Source organism: Dama dama, chromosome 28, assembly GCF_033118175.1.
Source record: "Dama dama isolate Ldn47 chromosome 28, ASM3311817v1, whole genome shotgun sequence".
Taxonomy (NCBI): Eukaryota; Metazoa; Chordata; class Mammalia; order Artiodactyla; family Cervidae; genus Dama; species Dama dama.
The window spans coordinates 33144526-33166978 of record NC_083708.1 but is presented as its reverse complement, the minus strand read 5'-3'; the positions used below and the strand labels follow the sequence as shown (position 1 = coordinate 33166978).

The following is a 22453-nucleotide window of genomic DNA, read 5'->3' as shown; positions in this document are numbered from 1 at the left end:
TAAAGTCAGTAGTGGTAAACCTTTGTTCAGAGATGAACCTTATCCCAAAGAGCACAGTTAGGCCAGTAAAGACATGCTACGAGAGCATGATCATACGACAGAAGATGATACTAGAAATCCAAACATTGTTTTAACTCCACATTGTATGGATAGTATATATGGTAACTTTATAATTTTAGTTTACCAAGTCACGTATCTAATAACTCTTCTTGAATTATAACTTATATTTATATTCCTTTTCTTTTGTTATACAGAGTTTAGACAAATTTCCTAGAACAACATCCTTTTGAAATGACTAGATTTCCAAGCAATGCCTGACAGCCATCTGATAACAGTTAATTGGCTCACCAAGCCGAGTCATTGGACACAAGAGATGGTGAGAGAGTGTAAGAAGCAAAACCCATCTCCAGACAGAATATTTCTAACAGCATTCTGATAGTAGGAGTTTATCCTTGATTTTGAAACAGAGCACAGTACTTCATTAATTTTTGGAAGAAAGTCTTATTTCTCTGTCCTCCCAAGCGTGTGGGCCACAAACTCATAATTTACTCAGAAGTCTTCTTCCATGGTTTTGAAAGTAGCCTGTTTCACTGTGTATTCCACAAGCTCATTCATCAGCTGCTTTTCAAGAAATTTGTAGAACGTGTCGTCTTAAAACCCATACTGAATTGAGAATATCACCTGTCAAAATTTTAAACAGACTAGATGCACCTGCCCAGTAAACTTGGGTCCCGTCATCAAGATTTGTGCGGGAGGCCCAAATACAAACACCTATCCTGGACAGCTTCAAATATATCATTTAAATGAATGTGGGGGAAAAAACAAGACACTGGTCCTGCTGAACGGGTGCTAGTGGAGCAGTCAAATGAGCTTTTTTCCCATGCCTTCTCCTTCTGCCTTTCCCTCCTCAAAATACTTTAGGAAGGGCTCTATTTGACAAAGTTGTCAAGTTAAAGTATTGGAAAAACAAGAACAGAACAAAACAAAAAAGCAGAAAACAGGATCTTATAGAGCTATACTTGGTGGGAAGTAGAAGAAAATGTTTCCAGCCTTGAGTAGATCCAGCTCACACTCTAAAATCTTTCAAGTTAGTCATCAATGATTGGGAATTCTTGGGCTCCCTCAAGAAAGAATGGTTTGTGCATTTAACAATGAAGTGATATATTCCATTAAAACTGATCAGGATACACATACTTTCTTACACCTTTCTTCTCTTGGGACATGTTTGGGAAAAAATTATTCCTAAAAAATGATAATAAATACTTCTAACAATATTTTCTAGTGATTATTGATATATACACTGTTGCTGCTGCTGCTAAGTCGCTTCAGTCGTGTCCGACTCTGTGCGACCCCACAGACGGCAGCCCACCAGGCTCCCCCGTCCCTGGGATTCTCAGGCAAGAACACTGGAGTGGGTTGCCATTTTCTTCTCCAATGCATTAAAGTGAAAAGTCAAAGTGAAGTCGCTTAGTAGCGTCTGACTCTTCGCGACCCCATGGACTGCAGCCTACCAGCCTCCTCTGTCCATGGGATTTTCCAGGCAGGAGTACTGGAGTGGGTTGCCATTGCCTTCTCCAGATATATACACTAAAAATGTTTTAAAAATAAAAATAATCATATGACTTACTATATTTCAAGTAAGAATCAACAAAGATGAGTAGCATGGATTTCAAAGTCTGCCAGCACATTTAGAAAATTTGGGTTCAAAAGTGGGCATGAAAAGTTAGAGCTCTGAAAGTTCCACTGGTTATCAACTGCCTTTGTTTTGATCTGCCATTGTTCAGTGAAATGCTACTAAAGCAGAGTAGCAGTTTAGAAAAAGTGAGCTTAATTTCTTTACTAGTCACTGTGTAACAGGGCAGTACATAGGGAATAGAAACAAGATAGTCTGGACTCTTGGCACTACTGCCAGCCAATAAGGTGCTTTAAAGTCCGGTATTCTTACACAGCTACATTTAGCTTCTAATTTTAAATGGTTCGTTAGATGTTTGTGTGCATTATCCGAGTGCTAAGTTGTAAAGAGTATATCACATAGCATGTACATCAGTACAAACTTGTTCTGAATGGCCAAAACACTAGATCATGGTATTTATTTGTATTTGCATCACATTCTCTGTGACATATCAATGTAATTGATATATTGATATTTTAAGATGGTTGCATTGCTGCTTCTCCATATAAAAGTTTAACTGGAAAATGAAGCATTTATAAATACAATTTAATTGAAAATTCTTTGTACAGAATCAGAATATTTCAGGTAAGATATTATTTAACCAACTGACTTGTTCAGTTGCTCAGTTGTATCTGACTCTTTGCGACCTCATGGACTGTCACACCAGGCTTCCCTGTCCTTCACTATCTCCCGGAGCTTGCCTTATTGAGGTTAATTTATAAATATGAGCACAAGCCATTCATATCTACACAACTCAAATAATTTGTCAGTTAAAATACTGCCCCAGATTTTTCAGACATCTTAAAAATGTGACAATTGTAGAATGTCAATCTTTGTTGTTGTTATTTAGTCACTAAGTCACGTCTGACTCTTTTGAGACTCCATGGACTGTAACCCTTCAGGCTCCTCTCTCCATGGGATTTTTCAGGAAAGAATACTGGAGTGGGTTGCCATTTTCTTCTCTAGGGGATCTTCCAGACCCAGGGATTGAACCCTTGTCTTCTGCATCGGCAGGCAGATTCATGAGGGAAGTCATTATCAATCTCGTTAGCTATCACTTGACCATGTAAATAAAAATTTTAAACGTACATAACTTCTGACCCAGAAATTTCACATTTAGAATTTATCACATATATATAGATATATATACACACATACAATATATACTTTATGATATGAACAAACATAATTGTGGTAAGATGTTTAGTGTTACATTATTTCAAATATTAAAAGTTGAACAACTAAGTCTCCATCAATAGCCATTAGGGTTAAATAAATTATAGAACATATTTAATATCAAATATGTTATACACACATATATGTACAAATTTTAGAATGTGTTGAATAATTATTGAATGTAATAAACAGTTCTAGAATAGTGCCTAGCATTATCCCATTTGTTTCTTTACAAAGTACATTCACAAATACATATATTCCCTCCTAGTTTAATAAAAAAGATAAACTAAACAGTGGGAAAATATTTTTTCTAAGTTCATGCATTTTTATCAATTGGCTTAGAAATATACACTATTACAACATTCATATTTGATTAATGAATTCAAAATTGCATATACATAAACTTTTTTACATTATACTGTTTAAATGTTTATTATGAGCACATATTATTTCTGTTTGAGAACTACTTTTAAGTACCCTGAATAATGAAATTTTATCCTATCAAAAATAAACTACATGTACTAGATCTGTAATTTGTGTCATTAAAGCAATCAGGTGAAAGTACTTTAGAGAATGTCTCCAAATACTAAATTCAACATAAGATTTATATCTAACTGTATTAAAAATAATGATGTTAATCATAATAAATACCACTATTTGACCACACATCTTGAAATTCTTACCACAACCCTTTATAGATGTTAGTCCCACATTTTTATGGATAAAATCTGAGGCAAGAAGTCTTTAAGAAACTTACCTATGTTTATCACATAACTAGTAAGTAGAGAGCCAGGACTGGAATTCACAATTCTATGTGTTTAAGTCCTTGCAAAAAGAGAAAAAGGAATACCAAAGATGGCGGTGGAATCACAACCAAAATCAACAGGTCCATGCCAGAAAATTAAACAGAAAGCTGGACAGCTTCTAAGGTTAGAGGGCTAACAACATCTTCCAAGTTATAGATTTAATTCATCCTGTTTTTACATAAATACTTGATAGACTTTTATCCCGTGAACAAACCCAAATGCCTCTGCCACCCTTCATCTTAAGAATTGCTAGCATTGTCTAAAATGATAATAATGACATGGTAGAGAAGGCAGTGGGCAGAATGAAAAAGCATATCTTTAAAATGGAAAGAGTTTGCGAGTATATTATATAAATTATATCCCACATTAGCAAGATCTATTTCAGGAGCTATTCATTGTAAAAAGTGTACAGTGGCTCTCAATAAAAAATTTGAGAGCCAAGAGCCTATTTATATAAGAAATTCCCCCAAAATAACCTGGTATCAAGTTGGATATTCATTGTCTGCAAAAGTGTTTCTTTCAGAGTAATTTGATAATGACAAAAGAATTAGAAGCCTCCCTTCAAGAGCTAAAGAGTAATCTGGCCCTAATTTGAGAGTCTTTAACTCATGGGCATTTCTTCAATCACAGAAAGACATATAACTGTCAGGGAGCAATTGGTTTGTTTCTAAAATCTGAGATAACAGTGAAGTCTGAGTGAGCTAATGTGATAGGCTATTATAAAGGTCAGAGGTTATTGAGATGCAATTTTAGTTCTTTTTGTCTTTTTTGCATTCTTCCAGTATTTTTATTCTGTAATGAAATTGGTCTACTAAATTGGCAGTTAGTAGAAACAGGAAAGCAAGAGGACGATGATATATCCATTTTTTGTCTACTTGATACTCATTCTCCGTACCATGGACAAAGAATAATGATACTGAACGAAGTACAAGTAGTTAGGGGTGTTGGATTCCTGTATATACCAATGGTTTTGTTTGTACATTAGGCATGTCGGTTACAATTATAAAAGATTTAACAAAGCCAATTCTATCTAATATACAAGAAACCCACTTTAAATATAAATACACATATCAGTCAGTTCAGTCACTCAGTCATGTCCGACTCTTTGCGGCCACGTGGGCTGCAGCACACCAGGCATCTCTGTCCATCACCAACTCCCAGAGCTTACTCAAACTCATGTCCATCAAATCAGTGATGTCATCCAACCATCTCATCCTGTCGTCCCTTTCTCCTCCTGTCTTCAATCTTACCCAGCATCGGATTTCCCAGTCTTTTCCAATGAGTAAGTTCTTCAAATCAGGTGTCCAGAGTATTGGAGCTTCAGCATCAGTCCTTCCAATGAATATTCAGGACTGATTTCCTTTAGGATTGACTAATTTCAAACAAAGCTAACTTCAATACCAGGTAACATCAAAATTTGGGGAATGCAGCAAAATCAGTATTTAGAGGAAAATTTATAGAAGTGAACACATATCAGAAAAAAAGTAAGATCTAAGTCATATAAGCTTCAATCATCTAAACTTCCATCTTAGGGAACTAGAAAAAAGGAGCAAATTAAATCCAAAGTAAGCAAAAGAAGAGAAATAATATAAATTAGAGCAGAAATTAATGAAATTGAAAACAGAAAATTAACAAGACCAAAAACTATTTCTATGAAAGGGTCAATCAATTAATCAGCCTCTAGCAAGGTTAAGTAAAAGAAAAAAAGGAGAGAAGCTGCAATTACTAGTTCAAAAATTAAAGACATAGTACCACTAGTGGTCCCATAGACATTAAAAGGATAATAAAAGATTCTACGAAGAAGTCTAGGTTTGTAAGTTTGATAACTTAGGTAAAATGGACCGATCCCTTGAAAAAAGCAGTCTGCCAAAACATACATAGACTCATATATAGAGGCAATTTCCTCATATATATGTGTGTGTGTGTGTGAATCAATTGAATCAATAATTAATAATCTCTAATAATTAATAAATTAATAAATAATTGATAATCTTCAAAAATAGGTCCAGATGGGTTCACAGGTGAATTCTACCAATTCTCTACAATCTCGTCTAGAAAATAGAACTAGAGAAGATACTTTCTGATTCATTCTATGAAGTTAGAATTACTCTAATAACAAAACCAGACAGACATTACAAGAAAAGTAAACTACAGACAAACACTTCTTGAGAATACAGATGCAAAAAACTGTTCCTTATCCTTTTCTCCTGGTCTTACCATCCTGCTCTGGCTTGTCAGTCCAAGAAAAGAGCCTCCATCACTTCTTGCCAGCTTCAAGGGTGGAGAGCATAGATCTATGAAGGGGAATAAAATGCTATCCCCCCTTCAATCCTTGTACCAATTACAAAAAAAAAAATCTCCAATTTATAATTCTAGTTTTTCATTTTGTTTTTTGAATCTATTCTAAGAGATCTGTCTGAGGCCTCTGACTTCAAGGAGTCCCTGAACCAGAAGAAATTACATACAACATTCCGTGTGTGCACGCCGATGTACATTTTGGGAGGGGTAAAGATCCACAGCTTTGAACAAAGTTCTGTGCTTTTTAACCTCCACTAAACTCGGGGTGCGTGGTGGTAAATATGATGCTCTTTCATGAAGTTAGAATTTATGACCAACAAATTGTTAATTAGAAGCTATATCAAGGATCAAGTGGCTTGTTTTAAAAGAGAGATACAGAACAAATTAACATGAAAGACTTTAATTGATTTACAGTTTTAGTCAAGGCCAGATATGTATGATTCCATCCTCTATACATTCTTTTGGTTGGAGATGGAATAATATGAATTAATAGTCATAATCATGACCTTAGATACTGCAAAATTATGAAATCACAGGTGTATTATCAAAGAAAGATTACATTATACTAATATAGCTTTAGGGTTAATTTGAATTTCAGTTATTAGAAAACAGGTAACCCATGAATTATCTATTTACATAGGGTAACCTTCTCATTGCCTTCTCCTTGAAGGTAATTTTCTGCCTACTTATCTGGCGGATTCCACAGGAGGGAGAAGAGGAAACTCAGGACTCCCTTGTTTATTGTCTAAAAGTCTCTGGTTTGGTTGGCACAGACGAGACACCTTTGATTTCTGAGTTTTGGACTCTGATGTTCTGCACACTGGAGACTCCTTGTCACCTGAACCTCCAGATTTCCAAGATCTTCACCTCGCCCTCACCCTCAATCTCTTCTCCGTTACACACACACACACACACACACACACACACACACACACTCTCTCTCTCTCTCAAACACACACAAGCTCTGTAAATGCATTCTCCCCCTCCCCCATTAACACAAGACTCACTCCTCAGCGCGCAACCTGAATCAAGATATTAGTCTCAGACCCTGAAAGTTCTCCCGGGGCTCCTCCTCTGCGTCGGCCCAGTTCTCAGGTTTCCAGGCGGGCCTGATGGACGGCAGATTAGATTGGCTGAGCTATTAGGGAGCAGAGGCTCCGCCAAATCACAAATCCAGGATTCTCATCTTTCTCGGTCTCCTCCCTAGACTCCTGGCAACAGGCGCGCGTTGTTTCTCTTAGGGGGAACCCAGCCTGGGGTTGCTATGGAGACCTGACGCTGCGACTTGCAGAGCTGCTAGAACCTAGATATCGCCTTGCAAACCTAAGCAAAGCCAGTGCCCTGCGCTGCTACCTTCCATATCTGCACGCCCTCTTCATCCAAAACTTTTTTTTCTCTTGACTTCTTCCATGGAAGACTCCATCCCCGTCAACCAAAAAATAGAACACCAAGAACTTGGGGAAACAGGGCGGCCGTGGGAAGAAACGGTAACTACTTCCCAAGATCCTGAGCTTGGGCTATCCGAGGTCCTAGAGTTAGAGCAGAGGCCAGAAACTGGACTCCAGCCCAGGAGCAGCCCTCCTAGGACGCCCGGCTCTGGAGCCAGAACGCCGGATCGACCTGTGGATGACCTCGTAGGACAATGCTCATCGTTTCCACCTTCCTCATCTCAGGAGCTCCCTTCCACTCTTTCTCCCCTGGCTCTGGCCAGGCAGGACTTTATGGCACCATCGCAGTCAGACAAGACCATTAGTGTTATTTCTGAAGCTGAGACACCTCATTTTGGCCATTTGGAACAATTATCTGATAAAGGCGGATCAACTCCTCATCAAACATGTCAATCAGAGGGAAACACCTTTCATCAACCTCAGCAAACCAAATATCTGCTGCATGAACTGAGGGATGTGAGCCACCACACCTCTAAACAGAAAGAGCTGAGATTTGACATTTTTCAAGAAGATGACTCAAACAATAACTATCATCTGGATCAGCCTGAGTCTGGGGCTTCTGAAGTGGCCCCCAGCATGCTTGAGATTGCCATTCAGAATGCTAAGGCTTACCTACTGAAGACCAGTAGCAAGTCGGGCTTAAATCTGTAAGTCTTGGAGGAAAAGAGAGAGGAAAATGTGGCAAAAGGAGGGGGTATGATTATCTCTGTGTGAGGATGTGCTTCTGTGGGTGAATGAAAATATATCTGAAAAGTCTGGATTAGTGAGAGAGTGACTTCATAACTCTTTGAATTGTAGGACTCAAGACAGGTCACTGGTGGAGTTTCTTTTAGCTTCTTTAAAAATCCTAGATACACACAAATAAAATCTAGGAATTATGGAATCTGGGGTTAGAAAGAAACCATAAAGTATCTCTCCAGGATGCTTGTTAAAAAGGACTGTCTACCAAAATCTAAGCATTCTCAGTGCTTGTATGGCGTGGTTTCAAGTCCCTACCCAGGCCAGTGCTGGAGTGATAAACGTCTGCTTCACCTGGGACTGTCCTGACTAGGCATGGCATCCCGAGGAACTTCTCAGTCCAAGGCAAATCAGGAGAATTCCTTGCTATACAGGCCACCCCAAGTACATGCCATTTTATCCAGATCTCTTTTAAAATGTGGTAACCAATGACCCAGGAATTTTCTGACCATCCTATTATAGCTAAGATTCAGGTCTCATCATTGAGTCTAGATTTCTAGAGGTTCTTGCTTCCAGGGTTACATAATCATAGGGTCAACAAAATTATAGGGCTAGAAGGGACTTGAGAAAACGTCTAATATAATCCGCTTGTTTGTTAAATGAAGGGACTAAGTCATGGAAAAATTAATTTGCGCAACATTTCTCTGGCTACAACACTGTCTGACTCTTAGCTTTCCTCCATCGCTATGCTCCAACCACATGGCCTCGTCAGTTTGAGTGTTGCTCTCTTGGCCCAGACGGCTTCTTCCCTAAGTCCTCCTTAGCCTTTGCTGGCTGTCTTCACATCTTTTAGGAATCAGCTTCCATAGAACTCTATTATAACTGCCTGCTCTTTCCTTCATAGTACTTAAGGTCATTTATAATTGTATAGAGACTTACAGACTTATATTTAATGTTTGACTCTTCCCTCTAAAGTGCAGGTCCCCAGAGTACAGGGACCGTTTGAGTGTTGAATACCACTATATATTTAATGCCTAGCACAGTGCTATCAGCTATTTACTGAATAAAGAATTAATTAATTAATGGCAGTACAGGAGACACACTCTAGACCTTTTGAATCTAGTTAATCCTCAACATGGGGGCTTCTTTGGTGATTCAGTGGTAAACGACTCGTCTGCCAATGCCGGAGATGCAGGTTCAATTCCTTGGTTGGGATCCCCTGGAGGTGCCATGGAGAAGGAAATGACAACCCACTCCAGTATTCTTGTCTGGTAAATCCCATGGACAGAAGGAGCCTGGCGGGCTACAGACCATGGGGTCGCAACAGAGTTGAACACAACTTAGTGACTGAACAATGACAACAATCCTCAATTTGCTGAGATGTCTCCTGATTAGTCGGCAAACATTAAATGAATGTCATTCAATATACGTATGTGGCAAAGCTATTACTTGGCTTTTAAAAATATGAAGTATAATCTTAAAGTCTGAAGAATAAGATATCAATTAATATTTAATGTGAGAGGTCTTCACAGAACCCAAATTAAATATTATTTATAAATAACTGTTTCTAACTACAATTTACTTAAACTTCAGGGATGTGATTTGCTGGATTCTACTTGAATTGCTGATATAAACTTCTTGTCACAATTCCCTGGGTAAATAATAAGCAAGTATTTACAAACTTTGATAAAATGTCAAAAAAGTTCATTATAAATATTTGAAAGTTCACAATTTAAAACTGAATACAAAACATAAAATGGGAAAATTTCTTTTACTGAATTATTTTATAACTGACATTACTTAAATAGCCAAATTTAATTTAGTGTCCAAATGCTAAGTCTCTGAGGTAATAAATGAATACCATCCATCAGTTCAGTCACTCAGTCGTGTCTGAGTCTTTGCGACCCCATGAACCGCAGCACTCCAGGCCTCCCTGTCCATCACCAACTCCTGGAGTCCACCCAAACCCATGTCCATTGAGTCAGTGATGCCATCCAACCATCTCATCCTCTGTCATCCCCTTCTCCTGCCTTCAATCTTTCCCAGCATCAGGGTCTTTTCAAATGAGTCAGCTCTTCACATCAGGTGGCCAAAGTATTGGAGTTTCAGCTTCAACATCAGTCCTTCCAATGAACACCCAGGACTGAATGCCATCCATAATATTCACTATTACTTTCTAAGTGCTGTATAGACTATAGTTAAAAATGGCTCATTAAAGATGAACTAAACTCCATATCTTATACACAGCTCTTATTTGACAACCTTGAAAGCTATTTTTTTAATTACCGTTAAAACAATTTTGACTAAAATACAAAATTGGTTTTCATATTGTTGAATAAAAAGCCTGCAGAAAAAGACTGCTTTCTTCTTTTCTGTCAGTCATAACATTTCTGTTCATTTATATAAAAATAGCAATTTTTGGAGAATAAGATATCCTTCATATATAATATTTGCAAACTGTCCCTCACATTGGTTGTGCATATAATTTACCTATTTTTCGTTGATGTTCTTAAGATCCATTAGATAAATACAGATATTAAAGAAAGAATTAAATAACTAGGGCAGGTTAAAGATAGTAGGGATTTATTGAACTTCCATTTTGTTTCACTATAATAAGGAAAGAGATATATTAAAACAATAAACAAAAACCTAATTTCAGCCCTGGAAGAACCTACTGCAGTTGCTGAATGAGAAATATATAATGTACACAATTACACCACAGTGTTTCAGTGATTTTAGAAAGGCCCAGTCCACACTGAGGAAGAAGAGTTTCAGGGATAATCTGAGTGGTAAGACTTTGAGGATTAAGTGTATTTTAAATCATTTCTTGAGAAAAATATGTATAGGACACAGCAAGCAAAGGATCTCAAGTCAGATAGCAACAAGATGAAAGGGCTATTTGGTAGATTTACCTTGCTGGGCAGCCATTCTAACTGAACTAATTATTAGAAATGAAAGAAGAGATACAGTGCTTATCCACCAGAGAGGTAATTTATGCAAGTCCTCACACTGGACAGAGGAATTTCTATCTTGCCTGAGAGCAGTTTGACAGGCATTTTGGGTTCTTCAGTAGTAAATTTCACATTGTAAAACTGGTATCTTAAAAAGCACCTCCTAGCAGTTCTGTGTAAAATGTAATGAATTAATGAGAGATTAGAGATTAATTAATGAATCAATAGAGAGGTTAGAGGCAGCTTCACTAACTCAGTTATGAAATAAAAAGTTACAGCAGTGGTTTTAACAGAAAAGGACAAAAAATATTAGAGTGCATCACATTTTAATAAACGTGAGTAACATCAGATGACATTTTTCTCTCCATTTGTGTGTGGGGGGTGGGTTGGGGTTGCAATATGAAATGTATTTCTTGTAGGTCTAAAAACAATGAAGTATATAACTGGCTTAGGAAATGTGTAAAAAGAGAACTGATCTTAAGAGAGTCAGCTGGATTTAAAAATCAAGTTGGATTTAATGAGGGGTAGGAAAGGGGGATGGAAAAGAAGTTATGTTAAAAGAGTGAAAAATAAGCTTAGTCACTTTTAAATATAAAACTGAGAGATTTTGATCTGAAATAAAAAGTGAAAAATGTAGCTGATGTAGAACATGTATCTTGCTGTAATGTGTTTTTCTTTAATAAGTTAAATATTCATATCATATTGAAGGAATTTCTTAAAAAGTTCTAGGATAAGTTATTCTTGGCAGTGGTAAAAGTTACTGAGTTTTTCCACTAAAAATCTCTCAAGTCTTCAGGTTGTTGAAGTTTCCTAAAAACCCATTGAATATGTATGAAATATTTCTTCAAGTGCTTTAGACAGGGATATTATCTGGAATTTTCTCTTTGGGTAGATATGATCATCTTTCTGAAATGCTGACCAAGGTCTTAGATGAGCGTCCTGAAAATGCTGTGGACATCATTGAAAATATTAGCCAAGATGTCAAGATGGAACATTTTAGTAAAAAATTAGATACACTCCAAAATGAGAATGAGATGCTTGCAACCTATGAAATAGCAGAGAAGCAGAAAACTCTTTTTCTTCAGGGAAATTTAGAAGGAGCTGACCAAGAGCTGGAAGATGAAATAGTAAGTCACTCTTGTAAATTTGAATAGGTCAATCTTATGGGTTTTTTGAGGTGAATGGGGTGTGACTTTAAATTCATACCCACTGCCTTTTTATAGCTTATTAAATAGTATTTGCAACCTCATTTCACACCACTCATTTCCTTGGTTAGAGTTTCTTATGTTTTCACATTGTGTTTTAGTATTTCACAGATTTAGCTATTTTATGTTTGTGGGGCTAAACCCCTTGGTATCAGCAGAAATGGTTCCTTCATCTTTTATATTTTCCAAAATGCCTGAGACAGCCTGAGTGCATAGCTGTTTCTTACTGAGTATTTGTTGAATGAATGAATAAATGGCACATAAAATTTGGCTTTCAATCAAAATGCATATTTTCCCCTTTAATTTACTGGAAAAATTAAAAGAGCTTCTAATGTCATTTGCATTTTCTTCCAAGGCTACTTCTTCATATTGCACCTTGACAGTATGTATATTATGTCAATCAGACATAATAGGAGAGAAATAAAATATTTCTTTTAATCCCCGAAGATAAATTGTTGAAAATATTTACAGAGAAAGTTGGTGACAGAGATTAAAAGCTATCACTCAAGAATAAAATCAGCTGTATTACAGAAATTTTACCTTCAAATATTTCAAATCAGTATCCGCTTTGTTTCCTAAAAGCCTGCATATTTGCAATTTATTCTACTGAGTAATTTATACTGTACATTTACTGAGCTTCTATGTTCCATTACTGTTAGGCTATTTAAAACCATCTACATACTTGCAAACTTGATGTTTGGAGTAAGATATGTTCAAAAAAGGACACAGAGTTCAGTCAAGGATAGATAGGAGGGGTAGGGATATACAAGGTGGATCTAATGGTAAAGAACCCGCCTGCCAGTGCAGGAGACCTAAGATACGCGAGTTAGGTATCTGGGTTGGAAAGATCCCCTAGAGGAGGACATGGCAACCCACTCCAATATTCTTGCCTGGAGAATCCCATGGACAGAGGAGCCTGGAGGACTGCAGTCCACAGGGTCTCAAAGAGCTGGACATGACTGAAGCAACTTAGTAAACACACACACAAACCCTCTAGAGCTCTGTAGCCTTCATAAGGAGACGCAAATGGCATAGTGAGATATAGACTAGTCAGAAGGGACAAGTGATAGGTGTCAAGGACTTGACATTAGCTGATCTTTTCTAAAAATATCTTACTCCAAACACTTGGTTATGTAGCTGTATATAGTATTGACAAGACTGGGGACAAACAGCATGTGGGGATCAAATATTTGTTATTTTTGCTTTTATTTCTTTTGCCTTGGGAGACTGATCTGAGAAAATATTGCTATGATTTATGTCCAAGAATGTTTTGCCTATGTTTTGTTCTAGGAGTTTTATGGTGTCATGACTCATATGTAGGTTGTTAAGCCATTTGAGTTTATTTTTGTAGATTGTATGAGGGAATGTTCTAATTTCACTTATTTGTATGTAGCTGTCCAGCTTTACCAAAACCACTTGCTGAAGAGATTGTCCTTTCTCCACTGTATACTGTTCTTGCCTCCTTTGTTGTAGATTAATTGCCCACAGGTACACAGGTTTATTTCTAGGCTCTCTATTCTGTTTCATTGATCTATATGTCTATTTTTGTGCCAATACCATGCTGTTTTGATTATAGTAGCATTTGTAGTATTGTCTGAAGTCTAGGAGGGTTATACCTCCAGCTTCTTTTTCCCCTCAGGATTGCTTTGTCTATTCTGGGTCTTTTGTAGCTCCAAATAAAGTTTAGTATTAATTGTTCTAGTTCTATGAAAAAGGTCTTTTTTTTATAGGGATTGCATTAAGTCTTCGGGTTGTAAGCAGTTCTCTTATGGATAAAATATTAATCACAGTGCTTGTATTCCCAGGCAGAACACGCTCTTCCAAACATAATGGAATCAGCTTTTTATTTTGAACAAGCTGGAGTTGGTTTGGGCACAGATGAGACTTACCGCATATTTCTTGCCCTCAAGCAGCTTACTGACACCCACCCAATCCAAAAATGTCGTTTCTGGGGCAAGATCTTAGGTCTGGAAATGAATTATATTGTAGCTGAAGTGGAATTCCGTGAGGGAGAAGATGAAGAGGAGGTGGAAGAGGAAGACGTACCTGAAGAGAGGGACAATGGAGATAGTGAAGCTGATGAAGACGATGAAGATGAATTACCAAGGCCCTTTTACAAGGTCCCACAGGCTATTCCAAAAGAAGAAAGCAGAACAGGTGCCAACAAATATGTCTATTTTGTTTGCAATGAACCAGGAAGACCATGGGTGAAGTTACCAGCAGTGACACCTGCACAAATCGTTATTGCAAGAAAAATCAAGAAGTTTTTCACTGGGCGATTGGATACCCCCATTATAAGCTACCCACCCTTCCCAGGAAATGAAAGTAATTACTTACGAGCACAAATTGCCAGAATTTCAGCAGGGACCCATGTCAGCCCTCTAGGATTCTATCATTTTGGTGAAGAAGAAGGAGAAGAGGAAGAAGAAATAGAAAGTGGGAGAGATAGCTTTGAAGAAAACCCTGATTTTGAAGGCATCCAAGTGACTGATCTAGTGGAATCCCTATCCAATTGGGTTCATCATGTACAACATATCCTCCCTCAGGTAGGAGTTTTGCAATTCTCAGCCTATCAGCTAGTCAATAAATATTTGTTAAATTCTGTCTATAATGCACACAGTATATTCAAGACAAAGGCCTTCAGACTGTAGACAAAGACAGAGACAATTAAAAAAATCTAAACACAAAGTGGTATATAATTGTCAAGTCGTTTAGACCCAGGATCTTCAAACAGATTTTATTTCCAAATGGAAGTAAAATGGGCTGTATTTTATTTGAGCTTCCCTCGTGGCTCAGATGGTAAAGAATCTGCCCGCAATGTTAGAGACCAGGATTTGATCCCTGAGTTGGGAAGATCCCCTGGAGGAGGGAATGGCAACCCACTCCAATGTTCTTGCCTGGAGAATCCCCATGGACAGAGGAGCCTGGTGGGCTACAGTCCAGGGGGTTGCTAAAAGTCAGACACACTGAACGACTAAGCACACACATGGAGTATTTGGCAAGTTATGGAAGAATTTAGGTTTAAACGTGTTGTGAAATTATTTTTACAAGTTAAATATAAATGGGTACATTAATTTTGGGAAGAGTTCTTTTATTCTATTTTTATTAGCCAAGGAACTTTTTTTGCATGAACAATAAAAGATTTTAACAAAAACAAGTGTCATATAGTAGTTACATAGAATCTATTCTGCCAGTTTTTAATAGCACTTTATATATAGTAGCTCATTTAAAACTCACACCTGTATAAAAGACTAATATCCTTATGGTACAGATGAGGAAATTAAGGCAGAAAGTTTAGGAAATGTCACAAGGGAAACATATCTAATAAGTTTCGGATGTGAATGAGCAGAATGGATCCAGAGTCCACACTCTTAAACAATCCATTAAACGGTCTCATTGGCAGGTAGAATATCTTCACTATACTTTGATGTAGATAAGAGATATTCTTAAATATCTCTAGATGAGTTAATTAAATGAGAAATTGTAACCTCAAAACTTCATACCTAATCTTATTATCACATTGTTGCTATTAATAATAATAGTAACTTACCGTCATATAAATTAGTAAAATGCATTATTACATTTTTCACTAAGGTTTGAATAATTTTAATATATAAATACCCTGTAACAATATTTTGCTTGAAATAACATAGATCAAGATAGCATTTGGTAAATATACGTTGAATGAATGAATGATCAATATGCCACACAGTGGAACACCATGCAGATACTTACTTCAATCCAAAGGAATATTCTGGCATTTTAAGGTCCTCATTAGATCACTAGATCTTGCAGTATTTTTACCCAGGGTCGCTGTAATTGGTTCAACCCCATACAAAAAAGTGAGGAGGAAGAGGAAGAAGAAGATGAAGAAAAAGAAGAAGAAAAAGGAGAAGAGCCTGACGACATAGAGCAGGAAGTGGGGCCTCCACTCTTGACACCAATCTCTGAAGATTTAGGTAATTTTACATATCCTACATATGTATGTGTGTTCATATATGTATACATATGTGTGTGTGTTTATACAGGCATACATAAATACGTACACATGTATATACGAGCATGAAAGTGAAAGTGAAGTCGCTCAGTCGTGTCTGACTCTTTGCGACCCCATGGACTGTAGTCTACCAGGCTCCTCTGTCCATGGGATTTTCCAGGCAAGAGTACTGGAGTGGATTGCCATTTCCTTCTCCAGGGGATCTTTCTGACCCAGGGATCAAACCCCGGTCTCCCCCATTGCATGCAGACGCTTTACCCTCTGAGCCACCAGGGAAGCCCATATAGGAACATACCTTGGAGATATTGTAAGACAGATTCCAGACCACTGCAGAAAATGTGAATATTACAGTAAAATGAGTCAATTTTTTGGTTTCCCAGTGCACATAAAAATTATGTTTACACTCTACTGCAGTCTATTAAGTGTATAATAACATAATATCTAAAAAATGTACATGCCTTAATTAGAAAATACTATATGAGAGAATTGGGTGAGGGAGATTAGGAGAGACAGATTTCCAGTTACAAGATAAATCACTCATGGCTATGAAAGGTAGAGTGTGGGGAATATAGTCCAAATAACATAAGATCTTGGCATGGTGACATGCTGCATGCTAAGTTGCTCAGTTGTGTCCGACTCTTTGTGACCCCTTGGACTGCTGCCCACCAGGCTTCTCTTACCATGAGGATTCTCCAGGCAGGAATTACTGGAGTGGGTAGCCATGCCCTCCTCCAGAGGATCTTCCTGACTCAGGCATCAAACCGGGGTCTCCGATATTGCAGGCGGATTCTTTACTGACTGAGCTATGAGGGAAACCCATATATTAATATATACACAGGTATTTCTTGCTTTTCAAAAAACCACTTTACAGCACTTTGCTTTTCTGAGAGAACTACATCAGTACCAATTTTCACTGATATAAATTTTTTTTTTAAAAAGGCAAAACAAAAATAATGTTCAGCATTTTTGCTGTGAGCAGTTATAGGGCCCCACACACTTCAGGCTGTCAGAGCGGCACCTCCAAGTTCCTTCCCCAGGAACTACACTCAGCATCAAGTTGTCATAGCTTTGAATTGTGTTTGGAGCTTCTGTGCTTTATCTCAGTTTATCTTGGCAATCTATTAGCAAGATGTGTCCTAAGGTAATTGCTTCTTTGCTCTATGTCATTTCGGCTTACAAAAGGTTTCATAGGAGCGCTCTACTTTTGGATAGTGCGGGAAACCTTTACACACACACACACACACACACACACACACACACACACACACACACACACACACACACACACACTGTAGTTAATGGTGGGAGTAAAGAATGTAATGTGGCCAGCCCCACAAAGAACTTTCTAGGACAGAGGTTGCAGGAGTGTATTGCAGAGGGGAAACATAAGTTGGCTCTCTTACTAGAAATGCTGACAGTTATCTTTTTTTTTTTTTTTTTTTAATCATACTTGTTCTGCATTCTACAGATCGTAAACACATGACATAGAGTAAAGTATCAAGGAGTACTATTTTTTTTTCCAATATACTATTGTTCTCATATTCTTCTTTTCTTCCTATTCAGTTTTGGAGTGTTCACGCTCCAAACCCTAGCTCTCTTTCACAATAATGATTTGGTCATCACATATTTTTCCCCCTACCACACAGGCCTCCTCTCCGTTGGTAAAACTTATTTTCTCTGTTGTTCAAATGTACACACATATATAAACACAAATATATATAAACACACATTTTTTTCAAATTTCATTGTTCCACGATGTTCATATAATACCCTCCTGATCCTATGTTAAACAGATGTTTTAACTTTTCTATGTCAAGTGTGTGTGTGTTTTAAGGTTTATAAATATAGCTTTTCTGCTACACAGTATATGCTTGTCTATTTAGGAGTTAAATCTATTTTGAATTTCTCTTTGGTTTACAGAGATCCAGAACACATCGCCTTGGACAACACGGTTATCCTCAAATCTCATTCCTCAATATGCGATTGCAGTCCTTAGATCCAACCTTTGGCCTGGAGCATATGCCTTTTCCAACGGCAAGTAAGTATGTGCCCACTTATAAGGCTGTTATTTTGATGATTTAACTTCTGGAAATTATAAGTTATCACTGGAATGTTAAGTTACTACTGTTTTAACTCTTCTTTGGCATGTCGTCTGTAATGGCATAAGATGAATTCAAACAACATCCATCTTATACAACAAAGCATCAAATTCAGAACATTAGAGTAATTCAGACTTCTGCGTTTTCATCTGAATTATCCAATTAATGGAGCTAAAATGTTTTTTATTCTACGGTTATTTGAGTAATTGATAATCATTTCATGGAGGTAATTCTAAGCAGTGTTAAATTGAGTCATCATTTTTGTTAGATATCTTGAGAAAAGATAATTTAAAATATGTATGATTTAGGCTATCACTTTCAAGAGAATTAGGATAAGAGGATAGTCAATGTCCTTTTGTCACCCAGAGCATATATTTCCATTTGTCTTATGCTTCCATTTCTTACTTAATAACCTAAGGTCAGAAGCTTGGCTGAGCTGGAGAACTGAGTGGTCAAATGTCAGAGTAGCCATGAGATCAACAAGCCAAAAATGAAAGTGTTTTCAAGCCTTTAATGACTTACTGTGATAGCATAAGCAAGTTGAAGCACTGATTCTACTTGCTGTCCACCACCTCATTCCATTTGCCCACATGGAATGCCACACTGGTGGAAAGTCAGATGGGTCAGCACAGTTGTGAGGTCATCCCATTGACAAGGAAGTCCTCAACATAAGGCTCTTGCAGTTGTATGGACCTGTGACCAGAGGAAGGTGGGGAGGGCTAGAAAAAAGGACTGGGTACTGGGGCTATCATGGTGGTTCAGCGGTTAAGACTCTGAGCTTCCACTCCAGGGGATGCAGATTCAATCGCTGGTTGAGGAACTAAGATCCCACATGCCATAATGCCAAAAATCAAAAACAAAACAAAAAAGCTACTAGGTACTGAGGCAGAGTAGGGGAAAGCATCTATAAGGTCTCCTTTTTTCTTACTCAACCCCCATTAGGAAGCCTTGGCAGAGGGGCCTGAAGACTTCTGCTGAAGGCCCCAGATGAAGAGGCTTGGGAATAAAGGCACCTGGGCCAGAAACACAATTCTATCAAGAGCATGACAGGCCAGAGGGGCCAGAGTCCTTGCCCACAACTCCTTTGAGACTGCAGTGCCCCGGGTGTGCACCAAGTCTGGTGTGGAGAGAGCAGTTTTTCCGTGAGGTCTACCAGGGGAAGCTTTTGTGATTGCCCAAGGTTGGACCTGAAAAATCACACATAGGTTTCTAACCACAAGCCCAACTCCTCATGCAGCCGTTTGCTAGACTGGCAACTTCTTAATTGTTCCTAACTCTAAGGAATGTATGCAACTTTTAACTTTGTTGTTTTGTTTTTCTGAAAATAATTAAAAGATCAAAGGCTGTGGTCCAGGTGTAGGGTACATTTTGACAGGGTCTGGCTCTATGTTTTCTTAACCAGCTTGAGCAGTTTGGGTCATAGTAACCCCCTGTGGGCTTCCCAGGTTATGCTTGGTAAAGAATCTACCTGCCAATGCAGGAGATGTGAGAGATGTGGGTTCAATCCCTGGGTCAGGAAGATCCCCTGGAAGAGGTAATGGCAACCAGCTCCAGTATTCTTGCCTGGGAAGTCCCATGGACAGAAAGGAACCTGGCAGGCTATAGTACACGGGGTCGCGAAGAGTTGGACACAACTGAGCACAAACACACACAACTCCCTGTGGTAGAAGAATCGTGTAGGGATATTTCAGCTCTAATGCATTTTAAATATATTGTACTGTTTTAACATTATGGGACTATGATACTCTTAAGTACTTTATTGTTACAGAAAAGGATAAGTTTTTCTTACTGAAAAATTATATGATCTACATTTTTTTTTTAACTTACAGAAAGTTTGAAAATCTCTACATAGGCTGGGGTCATAAATATAGTCCAGACAGCTATACACCTCCAGTTCCACCACCCGTTTATCAAGAGTACCCCAGTGGACCAGAAATTACGGAAATGGATGACCCTACTGTGGGAGAGGAGCAGGCTTTCAGGGCTGCACAAGAAGCAGCAGCAGATTCAACAGAGGAGAATGAAGAAACTGAGGAAGAGGAAGATGACGAAGATGATTATGACTAATACAAGTAGAATTAGCCCAGTCTTATGAGACTGATACACACATACTCCTTATTTGGGACTGATTTATATATATAAATTAGAACTATTCATGTGTAAAATATCATTCCCTGAAAATAAAAATTTGGAATTTCATATTTGGGACTATTAATATGTACTTTTAGAAAGATGCTCAACAGATTTTTCAGAGGCTAAATGACATTTTCTTAATTACTGTTCTGATGGCTTCAGCTAACCGAATTATGTACTTCTGTATTTTTTAAGCCTCAGGTTGAATTTCTAATGGGCAAACATGGTAATATATACCCCACAAAAGCTACTTGGGGGCTTAAATATTTTTTGAGTGTCAAGGAATACTGAGACCAAAAATATTGATAACCAAATTAGAGCATGTGTTCTTCAGCAATTTGTGATACTGTTGCAAATACTGTATGTATATACATCTATCTGTATATACATATATATTCCCCCCAACCCTCTATGTGGAGAGGGTATACAATTCCATTACCTGCTCCAAGACTGTAGGAACATTCAAATTTTTTAACTTTTACCTGTTACTTCTTAAAGAAATTTCTCAATGTAACTCTTCTTTCATCCTATAGAAATTGGTTTTTATCTGATTTGGGGGAAAACTATTTGCAGAGATGGCTAGCTGGGACCTCCAAAGACTTCAGACTGATATTTTCTATCACTGCTTTTCTAAACTGGTTGTTTTTATTCACTAAAAAAGTATTTTTAAGTCCTATATCCCTGGCACTCCAAGGCTACTGTTAAAAACTAGGCATTGCTTCAGAAATCTTAGGAGCTTACATTCAAGGAGGGAAATATTTTGTGATACAAATATTATGCCATAGTACAGTGTTTGTCAAGCCCTGTGGTGAAGAACCAGTTAAAAAATAAAAATAAAAAACCTTTCTACTCCATGGTTATTATCTGTGTAAAATAAAAGTATCAGTAATTGTAGTTTCTGTAATTTTCTTGTCATAGACTGGCAATTTGCAGATCAGTGATCTTACCTTCGAGCAACATTGCTTATCAAACCCTTAGAAGGTGTATTTAATCCAAACTTGAGCAGTTCAGGAAGCCCTTCTAAGAGGAAGCCCTTCTAAGAGGAGAACTAAGGAGGAAAGAGTCCTAGGCAGCACCAGTTGTATTTTGGCAAAGGACTCTAGGCTGAAAGGAGTGAAACTTTGAGCATGGTGAGAGATGAAACTGAAGAGGTAAGCAGAGCCCAGATTGTGTAGGACGTTTGGATTTTAACCATGAGCAATGAGCGGGACTCAACCAGGCAGTCACAAAATCGTATTTGTATTTTAGAACAATTTGGCTTCTGTGTGGAAGATGGACTGACAGAGGATCAAGACAAACAGACCAGTTAGGATATTACACTGTCTAGGTAAGAGATAATGATGGCATGAAGCACCAGAACTGCATGGGGATATAGAGTGGAAACCTGTTTACCAGTCTGAATGACAGTATTAGAAAGGAGGTTTTCTATAATTTTCCAACTGGCAATACTATTCATTCCAGGAGTGCAACACTTAGTATTTAATACAATAGATAATATTCATAGAACTTCATTCAGGTAAGTTCTTGTTCACTTTTTAATGGGGTAGCAGCCCCTTACTGCTTCTCCTTTTTAACATCTTTTTTCATCTACCCAGATTTCTTTTTGAGAAAGTGCCTCTGACCCATGGCAGACGGTCACATACTAATTAGATGTGCCTTCTCTGGAATCTGAAATCTAAGCAGACATTCTACCTCGACTCCTAACCTGATTGCCCCTGTTATTATTAGGCCATATTCTAGCCTCAACTGTTGCCTTTGTTCTAGAATAGTTCCCTAGTTACCTGCGGATTCTGAGAACTTCTGATAATTTGAACAAATTCTTTTCTGCTTAAAACTGGCCAGAATAAGATTCTTGCTTCAACCTTAACTAGCAAATCTAACATGAAACTGAAAGATTCCTTCTTACAGGACACATTAAACATAAGACTCTCACAGTTATATAAGAGTGTAAATATTTAACAAAAGCAAATTACTCTTTTCAGAACTATGC

General features: G+C 37.8%; 1 protein-coding gene across 2 annotated transcripts; it reads left to right on the top strand.

Annotated features, from left to right (window-relative positions):
- The first annotated feature begins 7361 nt into the window (after nt 1–7361).
- On the top strand, nt 7362–20397 carry RSPH4A (radial spoke head component 4A). 2 transcript variants are annotated; one of them, XM_061132057.1, is made up of 6 exons: nt 7362–8047; nt 11922–12156; nt 14040–14780; nt 16043–16193; nt 18152–18269; nt 20160–20397. In XM_061132057.1, exons 1-6 carry the CDS (start codon nt 7362–7364, stop codon nt 20395–20397), a joined length of 2169 nt encoding a protein of 722 aa, XP_060988040.1. The 2 variants fall into 2 exon arrangements, with proteins under 2 accessions (XP_060988040.1, XP_060988041.1); XM_061132058.1 differs by lacking the exon at nt 16043–16193 and having other exon boundaries at nt 20160–20182.
- The last annotated feature ends 2056 nt before the right edge of the window (nt 20398–22453 follow it).

Excerpts from the sequence above, each read along its gene's own strand:
- RSPH4A (XM_061132057.1), top strand. The coding sequence starts at position 7,362 with ATGGAAGACTCCATCCCCGTCAACCAAAAAATAGAACACCAAGAACTT. Across the intron at positions 14,781-16,042 it reads TACAACATATCCTCCCTCAG|GGTCGCTGTAATTGGTTCAA; the intron begins GTAGGAGTTTTG and ends ATTTTTACCCAG. Across the intron at positions 18,270-20,159 it reads TATGCCTTTTCCAACGGCAA|AAAGTTTGAAAATCTCTACA; the intron begins GTAAGTATGTGC and ends TTTAACTTACAG.